This window comes from Acanthisitta chloris, unplaced genomic scaffold (assembly GCF_000695815.1).
Source record: "Acanthisitta chloris isolate BGI_N310 unplaced genomic scaffold, ASM69581v1 scaffold5383, whole genome shotgun sequence".
In the NCBI taxonomy this organism is placed as follows: domain Eukaryota; kingdom Metazoa; phylum Chordata; class Aves; order Passeriformes; family Acanthisittidae; genus Acanthisitta; species Acanthisitta chloris.
The window spans coordinates 68078-88063 of record NW_008663282.1 but is presented as its reverse complement, the minus strand read 5'-3'; the positions used below and the strand labels follow the sequence as shown (position 1 = coordinate 88063).

General features: G+C 45.1%; 1 protein-coding gene across 1 annotated transcript in view; it reads left to right on the top strand.

Annotated features, from left to right (window-relative positions):
* Positions 1-630: 630 nt before the first annotated feature.
* The window catches only part of BLK (BLK proto-oncogene, Src family tyrosine kinase), a 28316-nt gene continuing 8960 nt past the window's right edge, over positions 631-19986 (top strand). The window contains exons 1-7 of the mRNA XM_009070936.1: positions 631-732; positions 3497-3545; positions 10810-10903; positions 11846-11944; positions 13010-13113; positions 19013-19162; positions 19805-19957. Of these exons, the coding sequence (XP_009069184.1) occupies positions 631-732; positions 3497-3545; positions 10810-10903; positions 11846-11944; positions 13010-13113; positions 19013-19162; positions 19805-19957 (751 nt within the window). The remainder of the gene's footprint in view (positions 733-3496; positions 3546-10809; positions 10904-11845; positions 11945-13009; positions 13114-19012; positions 19163-19804; positions 19958-19986) is intronic.

Below are 19986 nucleotides of genomic sequence, written 5' to 3'. Positions count from 1 at the left end.
GGACAAGCTGTGTGTGTCTGTGCTGCTTGAGTGTGAGGAAAAGTGGGACTGGTACCATGCATGTAGCTGCCACACCTGTGTGCTGCTCTTGCTGCATGGGAGGGACATGATGTGCAGAAAGAACTGAGCAGCCTACGATGGCTCATTCTTGGTTCAGGGACTATGTGACCCTCTTGATGCCCTGCTACACCTCAACAACTCAGCACAGGGTTGGCTGTTCCTCACCATCCCAGCAGTCCCTCTTCATCCCTGCAGCAGCACATGCATGTGGCACTAGCTGGATCTGGAGCAAATCTGTTCAATGTCAGCTTGGGGATCTCTGCATTGGAGAGGGAACATATCCAAACCAGTCATTTGTGCCTGTTTGATGGGGTTTTTTTTCCCTTCTGGTGACTTATAGTGTCTGTCAGAGCCTCATTTCAAAGTGTGAAACAGAGTCATGTGGGAACAGAAGCTATGGGGTTCACAAGGTCCAAGTAGCAGGAGGACTGTAGATGGGATGATTTTAGACTCCTCTCTCCACTGCCCCATTTTCCTGCATTCTTATGTTCTACAACTTGTTCTTCATGAATGCAAAGATTGTTTTGTTCCTTGTCTCATTGAAAAGGAATTTCTGTTCTTCTTTCCAGAATGGGGCTACTCGGGAGCAAAAACCAGCCGATGCCCAGTCAGAAACACACTTCTGGAAGCAATCCAAAGAACAAGGGTAAACCTCCTCCTGCCCCACCTAAGGTAAGCCTGTCCTTTTGGAATCTTCCACAGCTCACTTAGTGTCTGAGTGATGCAGGAAATATTTACAATCACAAAATGGTTTGGGTTGGAAGGGACATTAAACATCATCTCATTCCACCCTCCTACCACAGGTTGCCCAAAGAAGCTGTGGGTGCCCCATCCCTCAAAGTGTTCCAGGCCAGGTTGGATGGGGCTTGGATCAACCTGGTCTAGTGGAAGGTGTCCCTGCCCACAGCAGGGTTTGGAACTAGATGATCTTCAAGGTTCTTTTCCAACCCAAACTAATCTGAGATTCTGTGATGAATTGTTCAATCAACCCTTCCTTGCTCTGTCAAAACTGATGCCATTTTCAAAGCTAGATTGGATGAGGCCTTGAGCAACATGGTCGAGTGGGGAGGTGTCCCTACCCATGGCAGGGGGGGTTGGACTAGATGATTTGTGAGGTCCATTCCAACCCCTAAAATTCTATGATTCTATGATTTTCTCTTTGGTGACATGTTGTGACCAAGAACTGAACAGGATAGGGATGGTGGTTGTCTGAAAGACTGTGTTGTGTTGAGCCTGGCACAATAATTTGCATGGGTTTGACTGGAAAGCAGGGCAGGAGAAAGGGAGAGAAACTACAGATACCACTGCCCTTTGTGCCCTGCATCTCTTGGACACAGGTCCTCCAAGCTGGTTCTCCCAGCTGATCCCTGTATCCTTTAGACAGATGGGAAGGGTTCTGAGGAGCCTTGGTATATTGAAAAAGTTAAAAATCCAGTGTATTGGTACTTTGAAATATCTCCTCATCAACACTTTGCAACCCAAGATGATGTTGCTGACTTGGAAATGGCACAAAGTTGGGTCAGATTCAGGTGAAGATTTGAAGTTGCAAACTGCAATGGAAACTTCACTGTCGTGAAGGCAAAGAGGGTCCACAGCCAATCTGTGTTGGGGTGAACTGAGAATCAGAAATGCTGATCATCTGCTGCTTCCTTTGAATTCATACAACTTCTGCTTGAATGGCCACAGATCAGTAAGGCACTGGAGCATTTAGTACACCTCAAATGATAAACTCCTTGTTACAACTTTGAAAGTCAATTTTCCTCTCTGTCTGTTGCTGTACAGAGGACATGAAGTTGTTTTATCTCTCCTTGTCTGTGTCAGCACTGCAGCCAGCACAAGAGAAACTTTAGATGCAACTGTCATGTGAAAACCATTCAGGTCTTGAGTGCTGAGAGAGGGAAGGAATTACCTATTATTGCTTTTTATGACAGGTGGAGATGTTTCTCACTCCTTTAGTTCCATTTCTGAGCTCTCCCATGGTTCTGCAGCCCAGTTTTCATGACAGCAGATGTCAGATTGACCAAGGAGCTGTTATTTTCCTAAATTTCATTCTCTCCAGCTCACTGGAGAGGAGCTGCTATCAGTATAAATATAGTATCATCGATCATCTTCTGCCACTCGTTATTTTTGCTACGGGCACTCAGCTCTCACATGTCAGGGGAAGTCCATATTTCTTTCAACGAAATTAGAAATGGCAGCAGATGAGCAGCTCTCTCACCCCACACTGCTGCTAGGAAGGAGTCAAAGGGTGGTGCAGACACAAAACAGGAGATGTTTTTAATTCAGTGTCTGTAGTTCACTCCTTTTGGACATGGATGAAAATACCTAGTAGTGGTTGAACACTTGCTATGGTCACTGGGTACCATACCTTCTTGGGCTGATCACAGGACTGGCGTTTGAAGTTGAGTGGAGGCCAATTTCCAATTCTTAGCCACCAAAACAAGGTGGTTGCATCCCAGCTGCTGATTTGGATTGGTCTATGGCCAACTGGACATTCTCAGGGATTGGGCCAAACCAAACCAGGGACAATGTCAACATTTTAAAATTGTGCCCAGATGAGTTGCAGCACCTTGTTGCTCTTTAATTTTGAAATCTGCAGCTTTCTCATGAGGGACAGTGGAGGAGCAGGCACTGATCTCTTCTCTGGTGACTAGTGATAGACTCCAGGCAATGGCATGAAGCTGTGTGAAGGAAGGTTTAGGTTGAATATTAGGAAAGGTTCTTCCCCCTGAGGGTGGCTGGGCACTGGAACAGCTCCCCAGGGCAGTGGTCATGGCCCCAAGCCTGACAGAGCTCAAGAAGTGTTCAGAAAATGCTTTCATGTACACATTGGGTTTCTTGGGATGTCTTGTGCAGGACTTTGATGAACCTTGTGCATCGCTTGCAACTCAGGAAACACAGAATAACCTGACTTGGAAGAGATCTACAAGGATGATCAAATATTCTATGATTTCTGTGATTCTGTGATTAATTTGTTAATAGAGTCACCACCTTTATTTTTTTAAAAATATCCCTGAGTAGAGGACATTCTGTGAGCCCTGGGACAATTATGGCTAAGAGCATCTCCGGTTTTCTGTTTCCAATCATACTGCAGTTTCCATTTCTTAATGAGGTCATTCATGTCTCACCCCCATTGATCCAAAATCTGCCATCAGTGAACAAGGGTTGGATAGACCAAGGTCCAAAGGAGTGGGTAGCAGATTTATGCTTTAATTCAGAGGGAAGCCAAAGGTTATTCCAGGTTCCTGTTAAGACAGATATGAACACAATACGGCAAAATGTGCTAAAGCCATCATGGAGCCAGACACAGAAGCCATGGATTGGCTACAGTGGACTCTGGATCAGACTCCCACTCATCTGTGAAATTGAGAGCAGGTCTTCCTTAAAACAGAACAAAGTAACATATATCTTCTTTTTTTTTCTATTTCTACCCAAGGGCAGACAATCTGTCAACCTCCCTCATCTAAACCAAGCCTCTGTACAAGGTAAGAGTCTGTTTTCTTTGCTTTCCCCTGGGGTTTTGCAAGGTGGTGGTCCCCAATAACAGGTCGTGAGAACAAGCTGTCATGTTACAGGCATGAGGTTTCCGTACCTTCAGCCTTGCCAGACATGGAGTTTGTCAGTGTGTTTTGGAAGATTCAGTTCACATCACTAAGTGATTGTAGCTGCCAGTTTCCCCTGCTCATCAAAGAAAGTAAAAGGGAAAAGCACTCATTCTTCATTGGAATTAGATGATCTTTAAGGTCCTTTCCAACCCAAACCATTCTGTGATTCTGTGATTGGTGGAGCAAAGGGAGATCTGAGACATCCGCTGTATGAGATTTCCCTGTCTGCTGCCCTGTCTGCAGGCTGACAACTTGTGGATGCTGTATCCATCCAGCTGAAATTTCAGAGGAAATAGCAGGCATCAGAGAGCCCAGAGAGACTACAAAGAGAATGAGAAGAAAGGAAAGAGTATAAAATAAGGATACACAGAGTCCCTGCTTGGGGACTGTCTGTTGGCTTCATCCACCTCTGCAGTTATCTGAGGGTCACAGATGGCATTTGGAGACGATTGTGTTTTAGCTGGGAGCCCTCTGCTACCTCTGCTCAGCTTCCAACAGCAGCTTGTGTGTATTTCTGTTCAAAGGAATTTTGCAGATGAAGGACAGAGAGAGAATTAGAAAAGGGGAAAAAAACCAGGAGGTTTGGAAGAAAGCAGTTAGCAACACATAAATGTTCTTCATGTGGGTGAAAGTGTAGGATTAGGGGAGACAGGGCATGAGGAAAGAATAAATGGGGGTGACAAATAAATGAGATTGGTGGAATGACAGACATAGATTTTCTTGGGTCTTATGGATGATGATGGAGAGTCTTTGCCATGGGGAAGACAGAGGAACTCCTGCAACTTCAAAATGTTCTTCAAGTTTGGCATTTGTTATGGAGATCAAACTTGTGGGAGGTGAATCTCTTTAACTAGGTAAATTGGGGTGTGTTTCCATGAAAACACCATTTTCCCAGAAACCATGCTTTCTTTAGCAAAACTCTTTTCATGGCACATTTCCAAGTGTCTGTGCTCTCCCACCTCCACAACTGAGCACACACTGACAGTTTTTCACAGGGCTTTTATCAACCTTACACTGGTCAGAAGCACAACAGAAGTTCTCCTCAGAGCGGTGGCTTTTACTTCTGCTTCGTGCCAGAAGGCAGAAGTGGAAAGATGCTAAAAAAATGGATTAAATACCATACTAGCCATTTTCAGCTCTCAAAAATAATTTTGTTTGTTAGATTCAGTTCCAGTTCTGGAGGAATATTCACACTGACTGTCTGGGGAACTTCCTATTTTTCTCTACCGGTGCCTGAGTTTCCCAGAATGATACTACATCTGACTCTGTCCTGTGTGGGAAAATGGGCTGATAGGAACCAGGCAAGATACTTCAGGTATTGAAGACATTCTCCTAAAAGAAAGGGATTCAAGTGAATTCATAGAAAAGCACAAAACCCAGGCATTTCATCAGATAAAAAAATCAAAGAGCTGAATTATCTCCTGTGGGACACTTAAAATTCAATCAGGCAAAATTATTGACTATGGAACATGGCATGTAATATAAAATCAAACTCTTTTCTTTCCTTGGGTTTTTATTTGCTTTTTTTTTCCTGCATTTTGATGATTTTTTTTGCTGATCTTGGTGTTGAACTTGTTTCACACTTTGAAGCTTTCACACCACTGCCTCAGAAATCATGTATTTATTTACTGTTAGAAAAACCCTAATTCCTCCTGGCATTATTTATCTTCATGGAAGTAACACAAAGGTAGGCAAGAGGTGCATAACTGTGGATCCAACCACAGTGCTGATGACATCACCAATCCACTTTACACTTGGGGTGGTCCTTCCCTCGTGTGAGTCTCTCAGCACATGCCCTGACCATGGGCACTGGTAGCCCAGAAGGTCAACCATGTCCTGGGCTCATTCTCACAGTGTGGGAAGCAGGTGAGGGGAGAATTCTGCCCCCTTGTTCTGCTCAGGTGTGACCCACCTTCAGTGCAGTCTCCAGCTCTGGGATCCTCAGCACAGGAAGGACATGGACCTGTTGGAGCAAGTCCAGAGGCCACCAAGATGATTAGAGGGATGGAGCAGCTCTCCTGTGAGGAAATACTGAGAGAGCTGGGATTGTTCAGCTTGGAAAAGACAAGGCTTCAAGGCCACCTAATTATGGCTTTCCAGTACCTGAAGGGAGTCTGCAGGAAAGACGGAGAGAGACTGTTCACAAGAGCCTGGAGTCACAGGAGAAGGGGGAATGGCTTCACACTGACAGAGGGGTTTAGATTAAATATTAAGAAGAAATTCTTAGCTGCGAGGGTGGTGAGGCACTGGCACAGGTTGTCCAGAGTAAAACTGTGTCAAAACACAAGTTAGAAAGGTATTTGGCAGAAAGTACTCTGGCAGTGCAAGCCTGGATGTCCCAGGAGACATCTCCCATGCTCTCACACATGGGCTTGCTGTCCAGCTGGGAGATTTAACAGTCCCGGTCCATAGTCTTCTGCATCTCTACCAACGGGATCTGATGATGTTCCTCTTGGTGATGGCAGCAATGAGGCCACTATGCCACCAGCAAATTTGAGTTTTGAAGGTATCATTTTCTAGCACATGTTTATGGAGCACAAATCTGATGAGGAGAAGCTGAGGGAGCTGGGGGTGTTTAGTCTGGAGAAAAATAGGGTCTGGGGGGACCTTCTCACTCCCTACAACTACCTGAAAGGAGGTTGGATCCAGGTGGGGGTTGGTCTCTTCTCAAACAAAAGGCCAAGAGCAGATGGTTCAAGTTGCACCATGGGAGATTCAAATTGGATATTAGGGAAAATTTCTTCATGGAAAGAGTTGTCAAGGGTTGGCACAGGCTGCCCAGGGCAGTGGTGGAGTCACTGTCCCTGGAGGGATTTAAAAGACATGCAGATGTGGCACTTAGGTACATGGTTTAGTGATGGGCTTGGCAGTGCTGGGTTAATGCTGACCTCGATAATCTTAGGGGTCTTTTCCAACCTTAATGATTCTCTGATTCTCACCAGCCCATGCCGTGCCAAAGCAGAAAGCTGGACCTGTTTTCAGCAGCAGTAACTCATAGCTCAGTGCACTCAGCTCACCAACACGTGCTGTGAGATGTCACTTACGCCATGACCATCCTAGAACTGCTCTAACCCAATGAATGGTCCTCTGGGGGACTCTGGTACAGTCTCAGCCTGACTCCATAGCCATGAGACAGCTACAAAGACCTTCCATTCATGACAGGGCAGTGGTGGGAGGACTGGTTGAATCATTTCTATTAAGCCATCAAACTGGCACTCAGCCTGTGCAAACTGAGCTGGTATCAAACTTTCCTGACAGCAGCTCCCAGCCAAGATGGATTTGGCTCCCAATCAAAGTCTCAGGGCTGTGAGCATTATCTGCAAAGCAGTCACTCCTCACAGCCCCAGTGGCTTCTCTGCTGCAGAGTCACTCATGACCTAACTTGATCAAATAGGCCAAGAAAGCACTATCAATGCTGTTCCTCAGTGGCTGAGGGATTCAGAGACAGGAAGAGTCACTTTCATCATGAAACAGCAAGTCTAGCTGGCTTGAGCAGAGAAAGTTTTTCTTCTGGCTCACTTTAGTGCAGTGTTTCTCAATGTCTATTTTGAGAAGGGGATAAGAGGTGATTATAGTATTTTTTCAGCCTATAAAACCTTTTAGTCCTTGCTGTATTTGCTCTTTGCCTTCCTCCCTCTGTCCTTCCTGCTATTTTTTTCATTTATTTGCACTTATGTCAGTTGCTTCAAGATCAAAACTACATTTTCATTTTCTGGAATACACAGCCACTCTGTCCTTGGAGATATTTACACATTTGCTTCTATTTTTTCAAAGCACAAGTGTGACCACTGCCTTATTTTCCTTCTAAGAGGAGCAGGATGGTGCATGTGGATTAGTGTGTTTGTTGTGGACTCCTCACAGTAGGCACATGCCCCAAAGCCTTTCATGTCAGAGAAGCTGTGTGCTAACAACTTTCTCAAGGAGGCAGCAAGAGTTTGGGTCCATTGCTAATTCGAGATCCCTCAAGGGGAAGCCCCCAGCTGTGTGAGCTATTTTAAGACTTCAAAGCATTCTCCCTTGTGACTGATCATCCTTTTCCCATTCTAGGAGAGAGTGAGGCTCTGCTGAAACCTCTCATGGATCTCCAAGTTCCTCCTTCAAGCCAGAAGGGAACTGCTCAGGGCTTTGGTTTACAAAGCTGCATTTCCTCCCATGCTAACCCTTTCTCCTCCCCACCAAATCACCAGTGCTGCAGCAACCAGCTTTGCAAAGACACAAAACCTAAGTTGCCCCAGAGACACGTTATCTTGTGATGACAAAGGGCTAGTCTGGCTCTCTTGCTGGTGGCATTATTTGAAAAGGTCACACAGAGACTGTGGCTTGACAGGCTGTTGTGAAAAATGCTAATAATAGGCTGTCCATCGCTCTGGGTGAATTAATTGGTCTATGTCTAAAACCCTCCTGCATCAGTCTCCGTTCCTTCTCTCTTTTTCCTTTTCTTTTCTTTTCTTTTCTTTTCTTTTCTTTTCTTTTCTTTTCTTTTCTTTTCTTTTCTTTTCTTTTCTTTTCTTTTCTTTTCTTTTCTTTTCTTTTCTTTTCTTTTCTTTTCTTTTCTTTTCTTTTCTTTTCTTTTCTTTTCTTTTCTTTTCTTTTCTTTTCTTTTCTTTTCTTTTCTTTTCTTTTCTTTTCTTTTCTTTTCTTTTCTTTTCTTTTCTTTTCTTTTCTTTTCTTTTCTTTTCTTTTCTTTTCTTTTCTTTTCTTTTCTTTTCTTTTCTTTTCTTTTCTTTTCTTTTCTTTTCTTTTCTTTTCTTTTCTTTTCTTTTCTTTTCTTTTCTTTTCTTTTCTTTTCTTTTCTTTTCTTTTCTTTTCTTTTCTTTTCTTTTCTTTTCTTTTCTTTTCTTTTCTTTTCTTTTCTTTTCTTTTCTTTTCTTTTCTTTTCTTTTCTTTTCTTTTCTTTTCTTTTCTTTTCTTTTCTTTTCTTTTCTTTTCTTTTCTTTTCTTTTCTTTTCTTTTCTTTTCTTTTCTTTTCTTTTCTTTTCTTTTCTTTTCTTTTCTTTTCTTTTCTTTTCTTTTCTTTTCTTTTCTTTTCTTTTCTTTTCTTTTCTTTTCTTTTCTTTTCTTTTCTTTTCTTTTCTTTTCTTTTCTTTTCTTTTCTTTTCTTTTCTTTTCTTTTCTTTTCTTTTCTTTTCTTTTCTTTTCTTTTCTTTTCTTTTCTTTTCTTTTCTTTTCCTTCTCTCTTTTTCCTTTTCTTTTCTTTTCTTTTCTTTTCTTTTCTTTTCTTTTCTTTTCTTTTCTTTTCTTTTCTTTTCTTTTCTTTTCTTTTCTTTTCTTTTCTTTTCTTTTCTTTCTTTTCTTTTCTTTTCTCTTTTTCTCCTTCTTTTTCTTTCTCCATTTTCTTGTTCTCCATTTTCTTGTTCTCCTTTTTCTCCTTCTTTTCTTCTTAGTCTTCATCTTTTTCTCCTCCTTCTCCTTCTCCTTTCCTTTTTTCTCACTGTAATGTTTTTGTTTGAATTTTGTGTTCCTGTGCATTTGCTGATCCTCTTTATAAAGTTTGATCTGCCCCAAAATAGCTGCTTATTTCTGCTTCAGTAGCTGTGAGGGTACAGCAAACACATGAGTGGTTGCACAACCTCTCTGAGAGCAGCACAGGCACCACTGGGGTGTGCAAACTGGGTGATTCAGCTTCAGCCCACAGAGATCTGTTCTGGGGTGGGTTAGAGCATTGTGGCACATGTACAAGGTGACAAAACTTAGGCTCAGTCACAATGGTCAGAGTAAAGACAACACAGTAGGGGAGGGGATTGGGATCCAGGCTTGCTCAAAGCCTCAGTCCAGGTGTGTTGTAAGCAAAACAGGAGACATAGAGCACAGGTTTTGTGGTCTGGAGCATCTAAAGCACATCAGGGACAGGCAGAAGGAAGGGGATCCTGGAGCATCCACCACCCCGTGGAAATTTCAGCTGGGCAGAGCAGCCAGGTGCTAGAAATATGCTGGTTTGAAAGGAGAAACGTGAGCTGATCATGGTGCCACACCTGGAGCACCTCTGCAATGGAGACAGGCTAAGAGAGCTGGGAGTGTTCAGTCTGGTGAAGAGAAGGTTTCAGAGAGACCTTAGAGCTCACTCCAGTACCTGAGGATGTTTATAAAAAGGAGGGAGAGGGACTTTTTATATGGATGAGAGTGACAGGACAAGGGGCAGTAGCTTTAAACTGAGAGAGAGCAGGTTTGGATGACATGTTAGGAAGAAATTGTTGGTTGTGAGAGCGGTGAGGCAGTGGCACAGGTTGCCCAGAGAAGCTGTGGCTGCCCCATCCCTGGAAGTGTCCAAAGACAGGTTGGATGGGTCTTGGAGCAACCTGGATTAGTGGAAGATGTCCCTGCCCATGGCAGGGGGGGGAACTATCTTATCTTTGAGGTCACTTCCCACTCAAACCATACTGTGATTCTGAGACTCATTCTATGATCTGTGGGGCATAGTGTGCAAGAGGGATGGCAAGATACCAGCTGAACTTAGAACATCTGGAGGGAGAGTTAAACCCTAGAAATAGACTCAAAAACCAGAAACTAGGATGACTTTATACCATTTTCAATCAAGCCTCATAGTTTTGAGCCAAATTCCATTCCCACTCAAACCATACTGTGATTCTGAGACTCATTCTATGATCTGTGGGGCATAGTGTGCAAGAGGGATGGCAAGATACCAGCTGAACTTAGAACATCTGGAGGGAGAGTTAAACCCTAGAAATAGACTCAAAAACCAGAAACTAGGATGACTTTATACCATTTTCAATCAAGCCTCATAGTTTTGAGCCAAATTCCAAAGCCACCCTGGGAAATGTTGCTACAGCAGTTTTCATTTACCATCGTGTAAAACCCAGGCCAAACAGTGACAGGTTATTTATGACCTTTCTCATTCCACACAAACCCTTTTTTCTTGTTGCCACACTGAGTTTTTGGGATGGGAAGGAGGGTTTGGAGTGCTTTAAAAACACAGGAAACACTTGAATGGGTGAATCAGTGTGCATCCTTGAGCAGTGGTTGTGTGGGCAGGAACACTGGGTTGGTGGGTAGGTTGGATTCTGGGGGACAGAAAGTTGACAACCCCCACGTTTAGGGGGGTGAAATGTTCAACCATACACCCAGATGTGCATTACCAGTCCAGCAGGGAACAAGCTGGATTCAATGGTGTTAATTCTTCTTCCAGATAACTTGATTGTGGTTGCACTGTATGATTTTCCTGCCTCAAGTGACCGTGACCTGGACCTGGTCAAGGGGGAGAAACTCCAAGTCCTCTCCAGGTAAGTGACCTGCTACCAGAAGGAAGTTCAAAGCTGAGCATGGTGAGGCTGAAAAAGGGGGGACCTCGTGGTCAGACCCCAATTTGCAGCTCACTAGAGCTAAGCTTTGCTTCAGAGCGACTCTGGGGTTGTGTAACGTCCCTGTCTGCATAGTACTAGGACCTTCTTTGCCATTAGCGCCAGTGGGTGCAAAATTAGCGTAAATAACAACAAAAACTAGCTCCTGTCCTGTTTTGTGCTGATTGTGCTTTTGCAAAGGATGTGGTTTGGGTGTAGTCAGAGGAAAGGACAAAATCGAGCCAGAGAGACGTGTGGTTTCATTTCAGCTTCTCAAACTCACCACAGAAGAGGCTGACAGTCCATCTGCCCAGTTCATAACAGGACAGTGGTGGGCTTGGGTGCCATAGTCAACTGACCTTGTAGGTAGGACTGCTCCATCCTTGAATGCTCTGTGAGGTGACCTCCAGAGGGGACATTTCTCACCATGATGCTGTGGGCTGAGACCCATGGGGCAGGGACATGAAAAACCTGTTGAGTGGGGATGGCTTTTGGTCACAACTGATGGCCGAGTCAGCAGTGTGAGAGCAAAGTGGTTTGTCTGACACACAAAAGAAGGAGCAAAAAGACCACCAATGCCCCTGTGCAAGAGACAAAACAAATCCATGGTGACCCAGATTTCTGTCCTCTCACTTGAGGTGCAAAGGTTTGGGTCTGTGGTCACTCCACATTCTTGGAAAGAGACTGTCACCTCCAGAAGCCCCTGAGAGACCAACAGTTTTCAACCAAGTGTTGGTCCTAGGGAACCAAGAGGGAGCTGTAGAGTGGACTAAGGAGCTGTAGCCTATTTGCAATGCTCAAAACCCCACAATCCACATCCTCACAGCCTCAACTTGACATGAAACCACTTCTGAGCACTCACATTTTTCTCTGCTCACTTTGCAGTGAGGGGGACTGGTGGCTGGCAAAGTCCCTCAGCAGTGGGAGGAAAGGCTACATCCCCAGTAACTTCGTTGCACAAGTGGACAGCTTGGAAGAGGAAAAGTAAGTATGAAAGCTTATGGATGGTGAACCCTGATGCAGGGTCCTCTCTCTCAACAAGCTACAGGGAGAGCTTGATGGCAGGCAGATGTCACTGCAAGAGGTCTTGCTTGCATCATGCCAAAAGTTCAGGACAAGTTTTAAGCATCATATTCGTTGGAGAAGGGAGGATGAGGTTGTTATGGGGAAAGTGGGCAAACACTCTTGTCCCATTGATTACACCCACGATGGAAAACAAGGATTTGGGGGAGAGAACAAAAGCTATGATTGCACTGGTAAATTAGCAGTGCAGAGAATATCCTCTGGTCCCACTGGGCCAATCCACCCACAAGGCATAGTGTTAAACCTCCTCAGCTCCAAGAGGGTATCCATTTGTAAACTGTGAATCTCTTTGGATGGGGAGCATTGATCCAGGTCTTGGATGTGCCAGGGACCATGCCAACAGTTTGGCAGGATAGACAACTGAGCACCAATGCCCAGACTCACATCCTGATGCTTTTTGTTTTGTTAGCCCTGACGCAGTCTCCCTGCAAGGCAGATGGAAAGAAAGACTCAAGTCAAAAGACTTAATTATGTCTATAATGCAAGCAGCAGAAGGAATTTTTGATGTGACTTATCATGCTTTATGGCATTCAGCTATATATGATCAGTCCTGCATGCAATCTCCTCTTGGACCCAATTGTCATTGAATTCAGGGTACACAAATGTAGCTGAGACACCAAAGCTCTTTGTATCCAAGGCTTACAATTCTCTCCTGTACAGGGTCCTGCACATCCCATCTGCTCCCTGCTCCAGCTGAATTACCAGACTGTGAAATAAGCTTAAAATGACCAAAATCTGGTGTTAATCTACCAAAAAACTGTCAATTACTGCCACTTTGCAGCAGATAGAAAACTATTTGCTGATAAAAATAACCCTCACTTTCACAGTGTAATGCTGAAAAAACCCCAACATCTAACTGGAAATAATTCCTCTTTTTTGTTGTTGTTGTTGTTGTTTTGTTTATTTTTTGTTTTGTTTTAGAGCTTTTCCTTTTCAAGTGATGATTTTGCCTTTTCTGTCTCCCAGGTGGTACTTTAGAACTCTGAGCAGAAAAGATGCTGAACGGCTGCTGTTGTCTTCTGGCAATAAAGTTGGCTCCTTCCTTGTCCGAGAGAGTGAAACCAGCACTGGTGAGATCCACAGCAACTCCTTGTTATTTCCATGGCTTGGAAAACTTTTCAGACCTGAGCCCTGACTCAGTGGGGCTCTAGAAGTGAGCTGGAAGTTTGGAAGGCAAAGATTTGCTCATGATGTTACTCATATGTGTAGTTCAGGTTGTGCTAAGAGTGGGTTTTGTCACTATAGTTCATGGCAGAGACACAAGAACACAAATAAGCAGGAAAATCTTTCCAAAACAATGTGTAGGGATTTTCTTTTCCTTTTCTCCTCAAGGAAATGTTACCCTTTCTCTTATTTTTTAGCAAATGGAGATTCTCATATGCATGGAATCTTCATGGAAATAGAGAATCTTCTATGATTCTTCTTGAGGAAGTATTTCTACTGTAACAGAAACTTGCAGAACTTTGGACAAAGTCTTGTGGTGGAACATTTTCCCAGAGGAAACATGTTTTTCCTGATAGTTTGCAGAAGGAGGAATTGATACAAACCAGAACTTTTGGAAGAACACTAACTGGAGCAGAAAAGGTGGATTCATCCACTTTCCATCCATATGAACAGGTCTGTCTCTTGAAGACATGACCCAATGAAGATGGAAAGGGCAGACTATTGTGGTCACTTCTCTTGGGCATATAGTTATTAGCTGTAATATTTAACTGTGTAATTGCAATTTCTTTGTTCTATGCTGTAAATTTGTAGAGTCTGGAAGATAGTTCAGGTTGTTCCATGGGAATTTCATATTGTTTCTGTCCTACCTGGACACCCTGCATTTTAGACTGCCTGAATAGCCATGGTGACACTGCTTGATCCCTCTTAACCACAGCTTCCTCCTCTCTAAAGAAAAGGGAAAAGAGAAAACTCCACATCTCCAAATGTGCTGTGAAGCTGAGTTCCCTAAAGAACCCTGTACCCCCCACAAGATGTCCAGAGCAGCTCCATGGAATTAAATCTGGCCCTTGAACCCCACAGGTTCTTTCTGTTTTCCTCCTTCACAAAGTGTATTTTCAGTCACTTTGCACATCACCAGCAACGTTTCACCTTCAGGGCTGAGCTAAGGGCTGTATCACCATTAGTTGCTTGCACTTGGGGGTGACAGTTGATGAAAAACTCACCATGAGCTACAGTGTGCACTTGCAGCCCAGAAAGCCAACAGTGCCTTGGGCTGTATCCAAAGGAGTGTGGGCAGCAGGTCAAAGGAAGTGATTCTCCCCCTCTACTCTGCCCTGGTGAGACCCACCCGGAGTATTGCACACAGTTGTGGTGTCCCCAACATCAAAAGGACATGGAACTTTTGCAGCAAGTCCAGAGAAGGCCATGAAGCTGATAAGAGGACTGGAGCACCTTCCCTACAAAGACAGGCTGAGAGAGTTGGGGCTGTTCGGCCTGGAGAAGGTCATGTGAAGACATCATAGCACCTTCCAGGATCTGAAAGGGCCTTCAAGGAAGCTGGAGAGGGTCTCTTTGTTAGGAATGCAGAGGAACTGAAGAGGAAGTCAGGATGCCCCTATAACTGGGGCTTCCTCCTCTCTAAATGCTCTCAGACCTCTGGCCTTGCTAAGCAGCCTGTGCAATTACTAAGACATTGGAACAGGTTGCCCAGGGAGGTTGTGGATGCCCCAATCCTGGCAGTGTTCAAAGCCAGGTTGGATAAAGCCTTGTCTAGTGGAAGGTGTCCCTGCCCATGGTTGAGGGGCGCAGGGTTGGGACTAGATGATTTTTAAGATCCATTCCAACCTCTTAACATTCTATGATACTGGAGAGAGTGGTTGTCTCATACTGGGTTGTCTCAGCCACAGTGGGATGTATTCTGCACCCTGCCTAAGAGCAGCACCTATTCCCAGCCCATCCTAAGTAGAGTCCCATTTTGCTTGTGGTTTAAGACAGAAACTCTGCAAACCTGAGGGCTTTGCTTCCAGTCAACATTTTGCAGAGTCCATGAAAGGCATGTTCAACATCCTGTGCAGATAGGAAGATGGAGGCAGTGTGGGAAGTAGATCAGCAGTGAAATCACCAGCAGAGCACAGGTCTTTCTGAAGCTGCTGCAAATAAACAAATGTCCCCCCCGAAGTAATAATAATTCCAAAACCTGCAGGAACAGTCACACAGCTGTGCCGAGTCACGAACTCCTGGCTCGCAGCAGCTCTGCTGCATCTGTGCTCCTGGCAGGAGGGACCTTGCCGAGCTCAGCCGCTGCATCCAGCTGAGCTCCTGGGCTTCCCACTGGGAAGGAGTTAAGAGCCTGATGAGAGCTACAGGAGCAGGAGATGCCACGTGTTGTGGGACTCAGTCTGACAGGCAGCAAAATGTAGATATCACTCGTGGCAGCTGCTTGAGCTCCCACTGTAGCCAGTGGGGCTTGATTTGATTCCCAAAACCTGAATATCTTTGAGTCATTCCTAGGTGCTCCACAAGGAGGTGGGGGTTTGCACCATATCTGCCAGGCTCATGCAGATCATAGAATCATGAAATCATAGAATGGTTTGGGTTGGAAGGGATCTTTAAAGACCACCTCATTCTAATCCCCCCTGCAGTAAGCAGGGTCATCTTCAACCGGATCAGGTTGCTCAGAGCCCTGTCCAATCTGGGCTTGAACACTTCCAGGGATGAGAATTCTACCACTTCTCTGGGAAACCTGTGTCAGTGTCTCCAAGGTCCATGCTGAGCTCATGGGAGAAGTGAGAAATTTTTGGTTTATTCATTTCTTAAGAGTTCTGGGAGAACTTCACTGGCACAGGTTCCCCAGAGAAGCTGTGGCTGCCCCATCCCTGGAACTGTTCCAGGTCCGGTTGGATGGAGCTTGGAGCAACCTGGTCTAGTGGAAGGTGTCCCTGCCCATGGCCGGGTGGGGGGAATTAGATGATCTTTCAGGTCCTTTCCAACCCAAACCAGTCTGTGACACAATGAAGAGAGAATTGAAGCTTTCCAGCCTTAGTGCCTTGCCTTTTCACAGTGGCTTGCAAAGGAACAGTAACCAGTCATGGAGAATGACAGGGAAGCTCTACCACACTCCACCAAACTAAACTTGACTTGGGGTGAAATACAGTCATTAATAACAGGGTAAGCATTAATGCTGGTAATAGGCAGCTGATAGACTGGCCCTGCCACCACTGTGTGCTGCAAAGATGCAAGAGGGTTTGAAGGGTTGGAGGGGGGTGGAAATGAGGTCCTGCAGGAGAGAAAGTACTTTGCGTGCAACCACACTAGCAAACAGACCAGGTCGCCTCTTCCCTGCTGACTTTCAGCCCCCAGGCACCCACTTGCAGAATGTTAGTCATTAATTCCTGCACTCCCTTCTGCTGCACTGTCTGTCATCACTGCAGCTGTGTTCACACCACTTTTGGCTTCTTCCTCGAGGAGGCCTTGGGTTGTAAAAGTTCTACACTTACCCTTAGCCATGTCCCAGGCATGCAAAGCACCCTCTTGGATTTGTGCTGTATGAGCCCAGCTCTGATGGGCTGCAGCCTGGGCTGCACAATATTTCAGTCCCTTTGAAATTAAAATAACATCATCATCCTCAACAGCAATAATAAAAGTCAATAATAGTAATAGTTGTCATAGCTGTCATATTCTTCTTCATAGAATCACTGAATCATTTCAGTTGGAAAAGACCTCCAAGATCAACGAGTCCAACGTTTGACCTTGATGTTTATTGTCATTATTTTGGAACTTAGGGCCATAGGGATACCACAGAGGATCCAGAGGAGGTCTGGGGCAAAGCACTAAGGAGTGTGAATGTGGCTGATGAACTCCAGCAGGACTTGTGCTGCTCTGCACTGCAGACATAAATCACAGCAACACCTCTCTGCACCCACCAGAGACCAAAAATTACTCCCTGGGAAAGACACCCTGAGCTGTGTAGTGACCTTTGGTTACTGAGACATGGACTGCAAAAATGAACCAGTCCTTTGCCTTTCCCTTGAGGTTTTATTGCCTCACTGAAGATGTTGCAGGGCCATGACTCAGTTGTTCATAGGCAGGACTGATAGAGCCAAAAGGACTTCTCAATCTGTCTTCTGCCTGACACTCCTGGTGAAGGAAAGAGTTTCAGCAGAGCATCCTCTGCTGAGAAGGAGCCCACCACATCGGGGCTGTGTGCTCTAATCTTGAGATTCCCTGGCTCTGCACTTAAGCCAGGTTTTTCCATTAACATTATACCATCAGATCTTGCAGTATGGTCTCTGGAGGAAGGGAATCCCCCCCCCAAATGATTGCCAGCACTTGTAAAAATTTTAGCCTGTGCTTGTAAAGATTTATAATCACTGCAACAGAGCAAATATCCACAGAGGTGGTTTTCTTGTGCTACTTTTTATAAATGCAAACTGTTTCCTGGCACTGTGTAGGGCACTGCTGGTGCTGGGGTGAAGAAACACCATCCAATGAGAGTTTTATGTTAGTAAGCCTCTCCTTCTCGTGCAGGATTAGGGTTTCAGAGTCACTGTGGACAGCCTGTTTCTTCTTTTGATCCTGCATGAGAGATGCATACTTTTAAACATATATAGCCTTGCTTTTCAAGCATTAAAACAGTCCATCAACCCAGGTGATGTATTAGACTTACAATAACAGGCTCGGAACAACTTACTCTGGAAATATGATCCAGACAAAGGGAAAAAAAACACTGCTAAGCTGTATTGAATCACGCTGACACAGGGTGAAAGTTCTGCTCTCCAGCAACATCTAGTGATGATTTTGTGCACTGAAAAACAACCCCGTGGTTTAGATTCTCGTGGAGAGAATAGCAGGTTGGAGGGGTGGATCGTTGAGCAGTTCCTTGAGGTCAAAAGGCACATGATTCTAGAGGTGAATCTCTGGATGTGGTTCAGTCACACTCACAATTTTATGGCTGAAAAAGAAATTCCCTTTCTGTACCTCCCAGCTGAACCACTGACCTTGCACAAGGGTTTATAAGGGATTATCAAGGACATGGAGACCTTGGATAATGCTGAGAAGGGACACATATCTTTTGACCATATTTCTCTCACCACAGTTTTGGTGGGGTGGTTCATCTCCTTCTGAGTCCCGTGTTTCTGCAGACTGGTGAGACTGCAGCCACTTGTTTCATCCCAATAAAAATGGTTTTAAATGTCTTCACACTAACAGAAGGCTAAGGGATTATCAAGGACATGGAGACCTTGGATAATGCTGAGAAGGGACACATATCTTTTGACCATATTTCTCTCACCACAGTTTTGGTGGGGTGGTTCATCTCCTTCTGAGTCCCGTGTTTCTGCAGACTGGTGAGACTGCAGCCACTTGTTTCATCCCAATAAAAATGGTTTTAAATGTCTTCACACTAACAGAAGGCAGGTTTAAGTTAGATGTTAGGAAGAAATTCTTGGCTATGAGTGAGACTCTGGCCTGGCACAGGTTGCCCAGAGAAACTGTGGCTGCCTCATCCCTGGAAGTGTTCAAAGACAGGTTAGATGGAGCTTGGAGCAACCTGGATTAGTGGAAGATGTCCCTGCTCATGGCAGGGGGGTGAAATAAGATGATCATTAAGTTCCCTTCCAACCCAAACCATTCTGTGATTTCATGATTCCATGAGTTGTTAGTGTTGACAGAGCTCAGATGGGTGGTAGGGGACCGTTGCAAGACCATCATGATCTAAGGAACATCTGATTGCTCTGCCTGGAGATGTGCTTTTGCCTTCTTGGGGCTATTGGCCATGGCAATAGCAGGTCTTACTCAATGAAGCCTTGACAGGACCAGTTAAACTCTGATGAACCTTTATCCTTTCCATTTGTCTTGGAGAAAGGGAAGTGTGCAGCTCTGCAGCCTGGTGGGACTTGCCCTGAGAAGGCATCAGCAAGGGCTGGGAGGGGTGTCTGCAGCTGTAGGCAGCTGAGGAAAGCGGAGGTAGCTGGTCCCTGACTAGGGTGCTGCTGGTCATCACAGTTCCTTCTGCTCATTTGCCAGGTGCTTATTCCTTGTCCGTGAGAGACGGCAGCTCTGCCTGTGGGGACATGATCAAACACTACAGGATCCGCTCCTTAGATGGTGGAGGGTATTACATCTCCCCCAGGATGACTTTCTCCAGCCTGCCAGAACTAATCCATCATTACAGCCGTAAGTCATTTGCCTTCCCTTACGGATTTGTCATCTAGCAGAAGGTGGGGACAGAGGAAGTATAGACTTATGAGCCACCACCACAGCTCCATCCTCTCTCATGGGCCAGGTGTGCTCCTACAAAGCAGAACTTGAGCACCCATGTCCTGCTTTTCATCCTAGGAAATTGTGAGGGTGAGCTCTGCACGCAGCCCTTTAACCAGGAAGTGTCTCCCATCAGGAAAGGAATGAGATGAATGCTGTCAGGATATGCAGGAGAGATACTTGGGCAGCAAGGTTTGGACTAATCAGGCAGGAGAATTTGCTCCTCCATGGCTCCATCTGAGTTTGTTCCTTTCATTTGAGTGCCTTGATCCCTGTGGCTGAAACATTTCATGGAATCGTAAAATTATTAAGGCTGCGAAAGCTCTCTAAGACTGAGTTCAACCATTCCGCCAGCACCGCCAAGGCCACCACTAAGCATGTACCCAAGTGCCACATCTACACAGCTTTCAAATCCCTCCAGGGATGGTGACTCCACCACTTCCCTGTGTGGTTGTGGAGGTTTCCCATGGGTTAATTTTTCCTGGCATGTGTAGGTGGAGGAAGAGAAGGTTAGCTCTTCCATCCCATTGAACTATCCTGTGCTTCATCCTCATGCAGAGAAAGGGGATGGCCTGTGCCAGCGGCTCACAGCTCCCTGCATATCCCTGGCTCCCCAGAGACCTTGGGTACAGGATGAATGGGAGATCCCACGGGAATCTCTGAAGCTTGTGAAGAGGCTTGGCAGTGGGCAGTTTGGGGAAGTGTGGATGGGTAAGTATAATTCTCCCCATTCCAGAAAT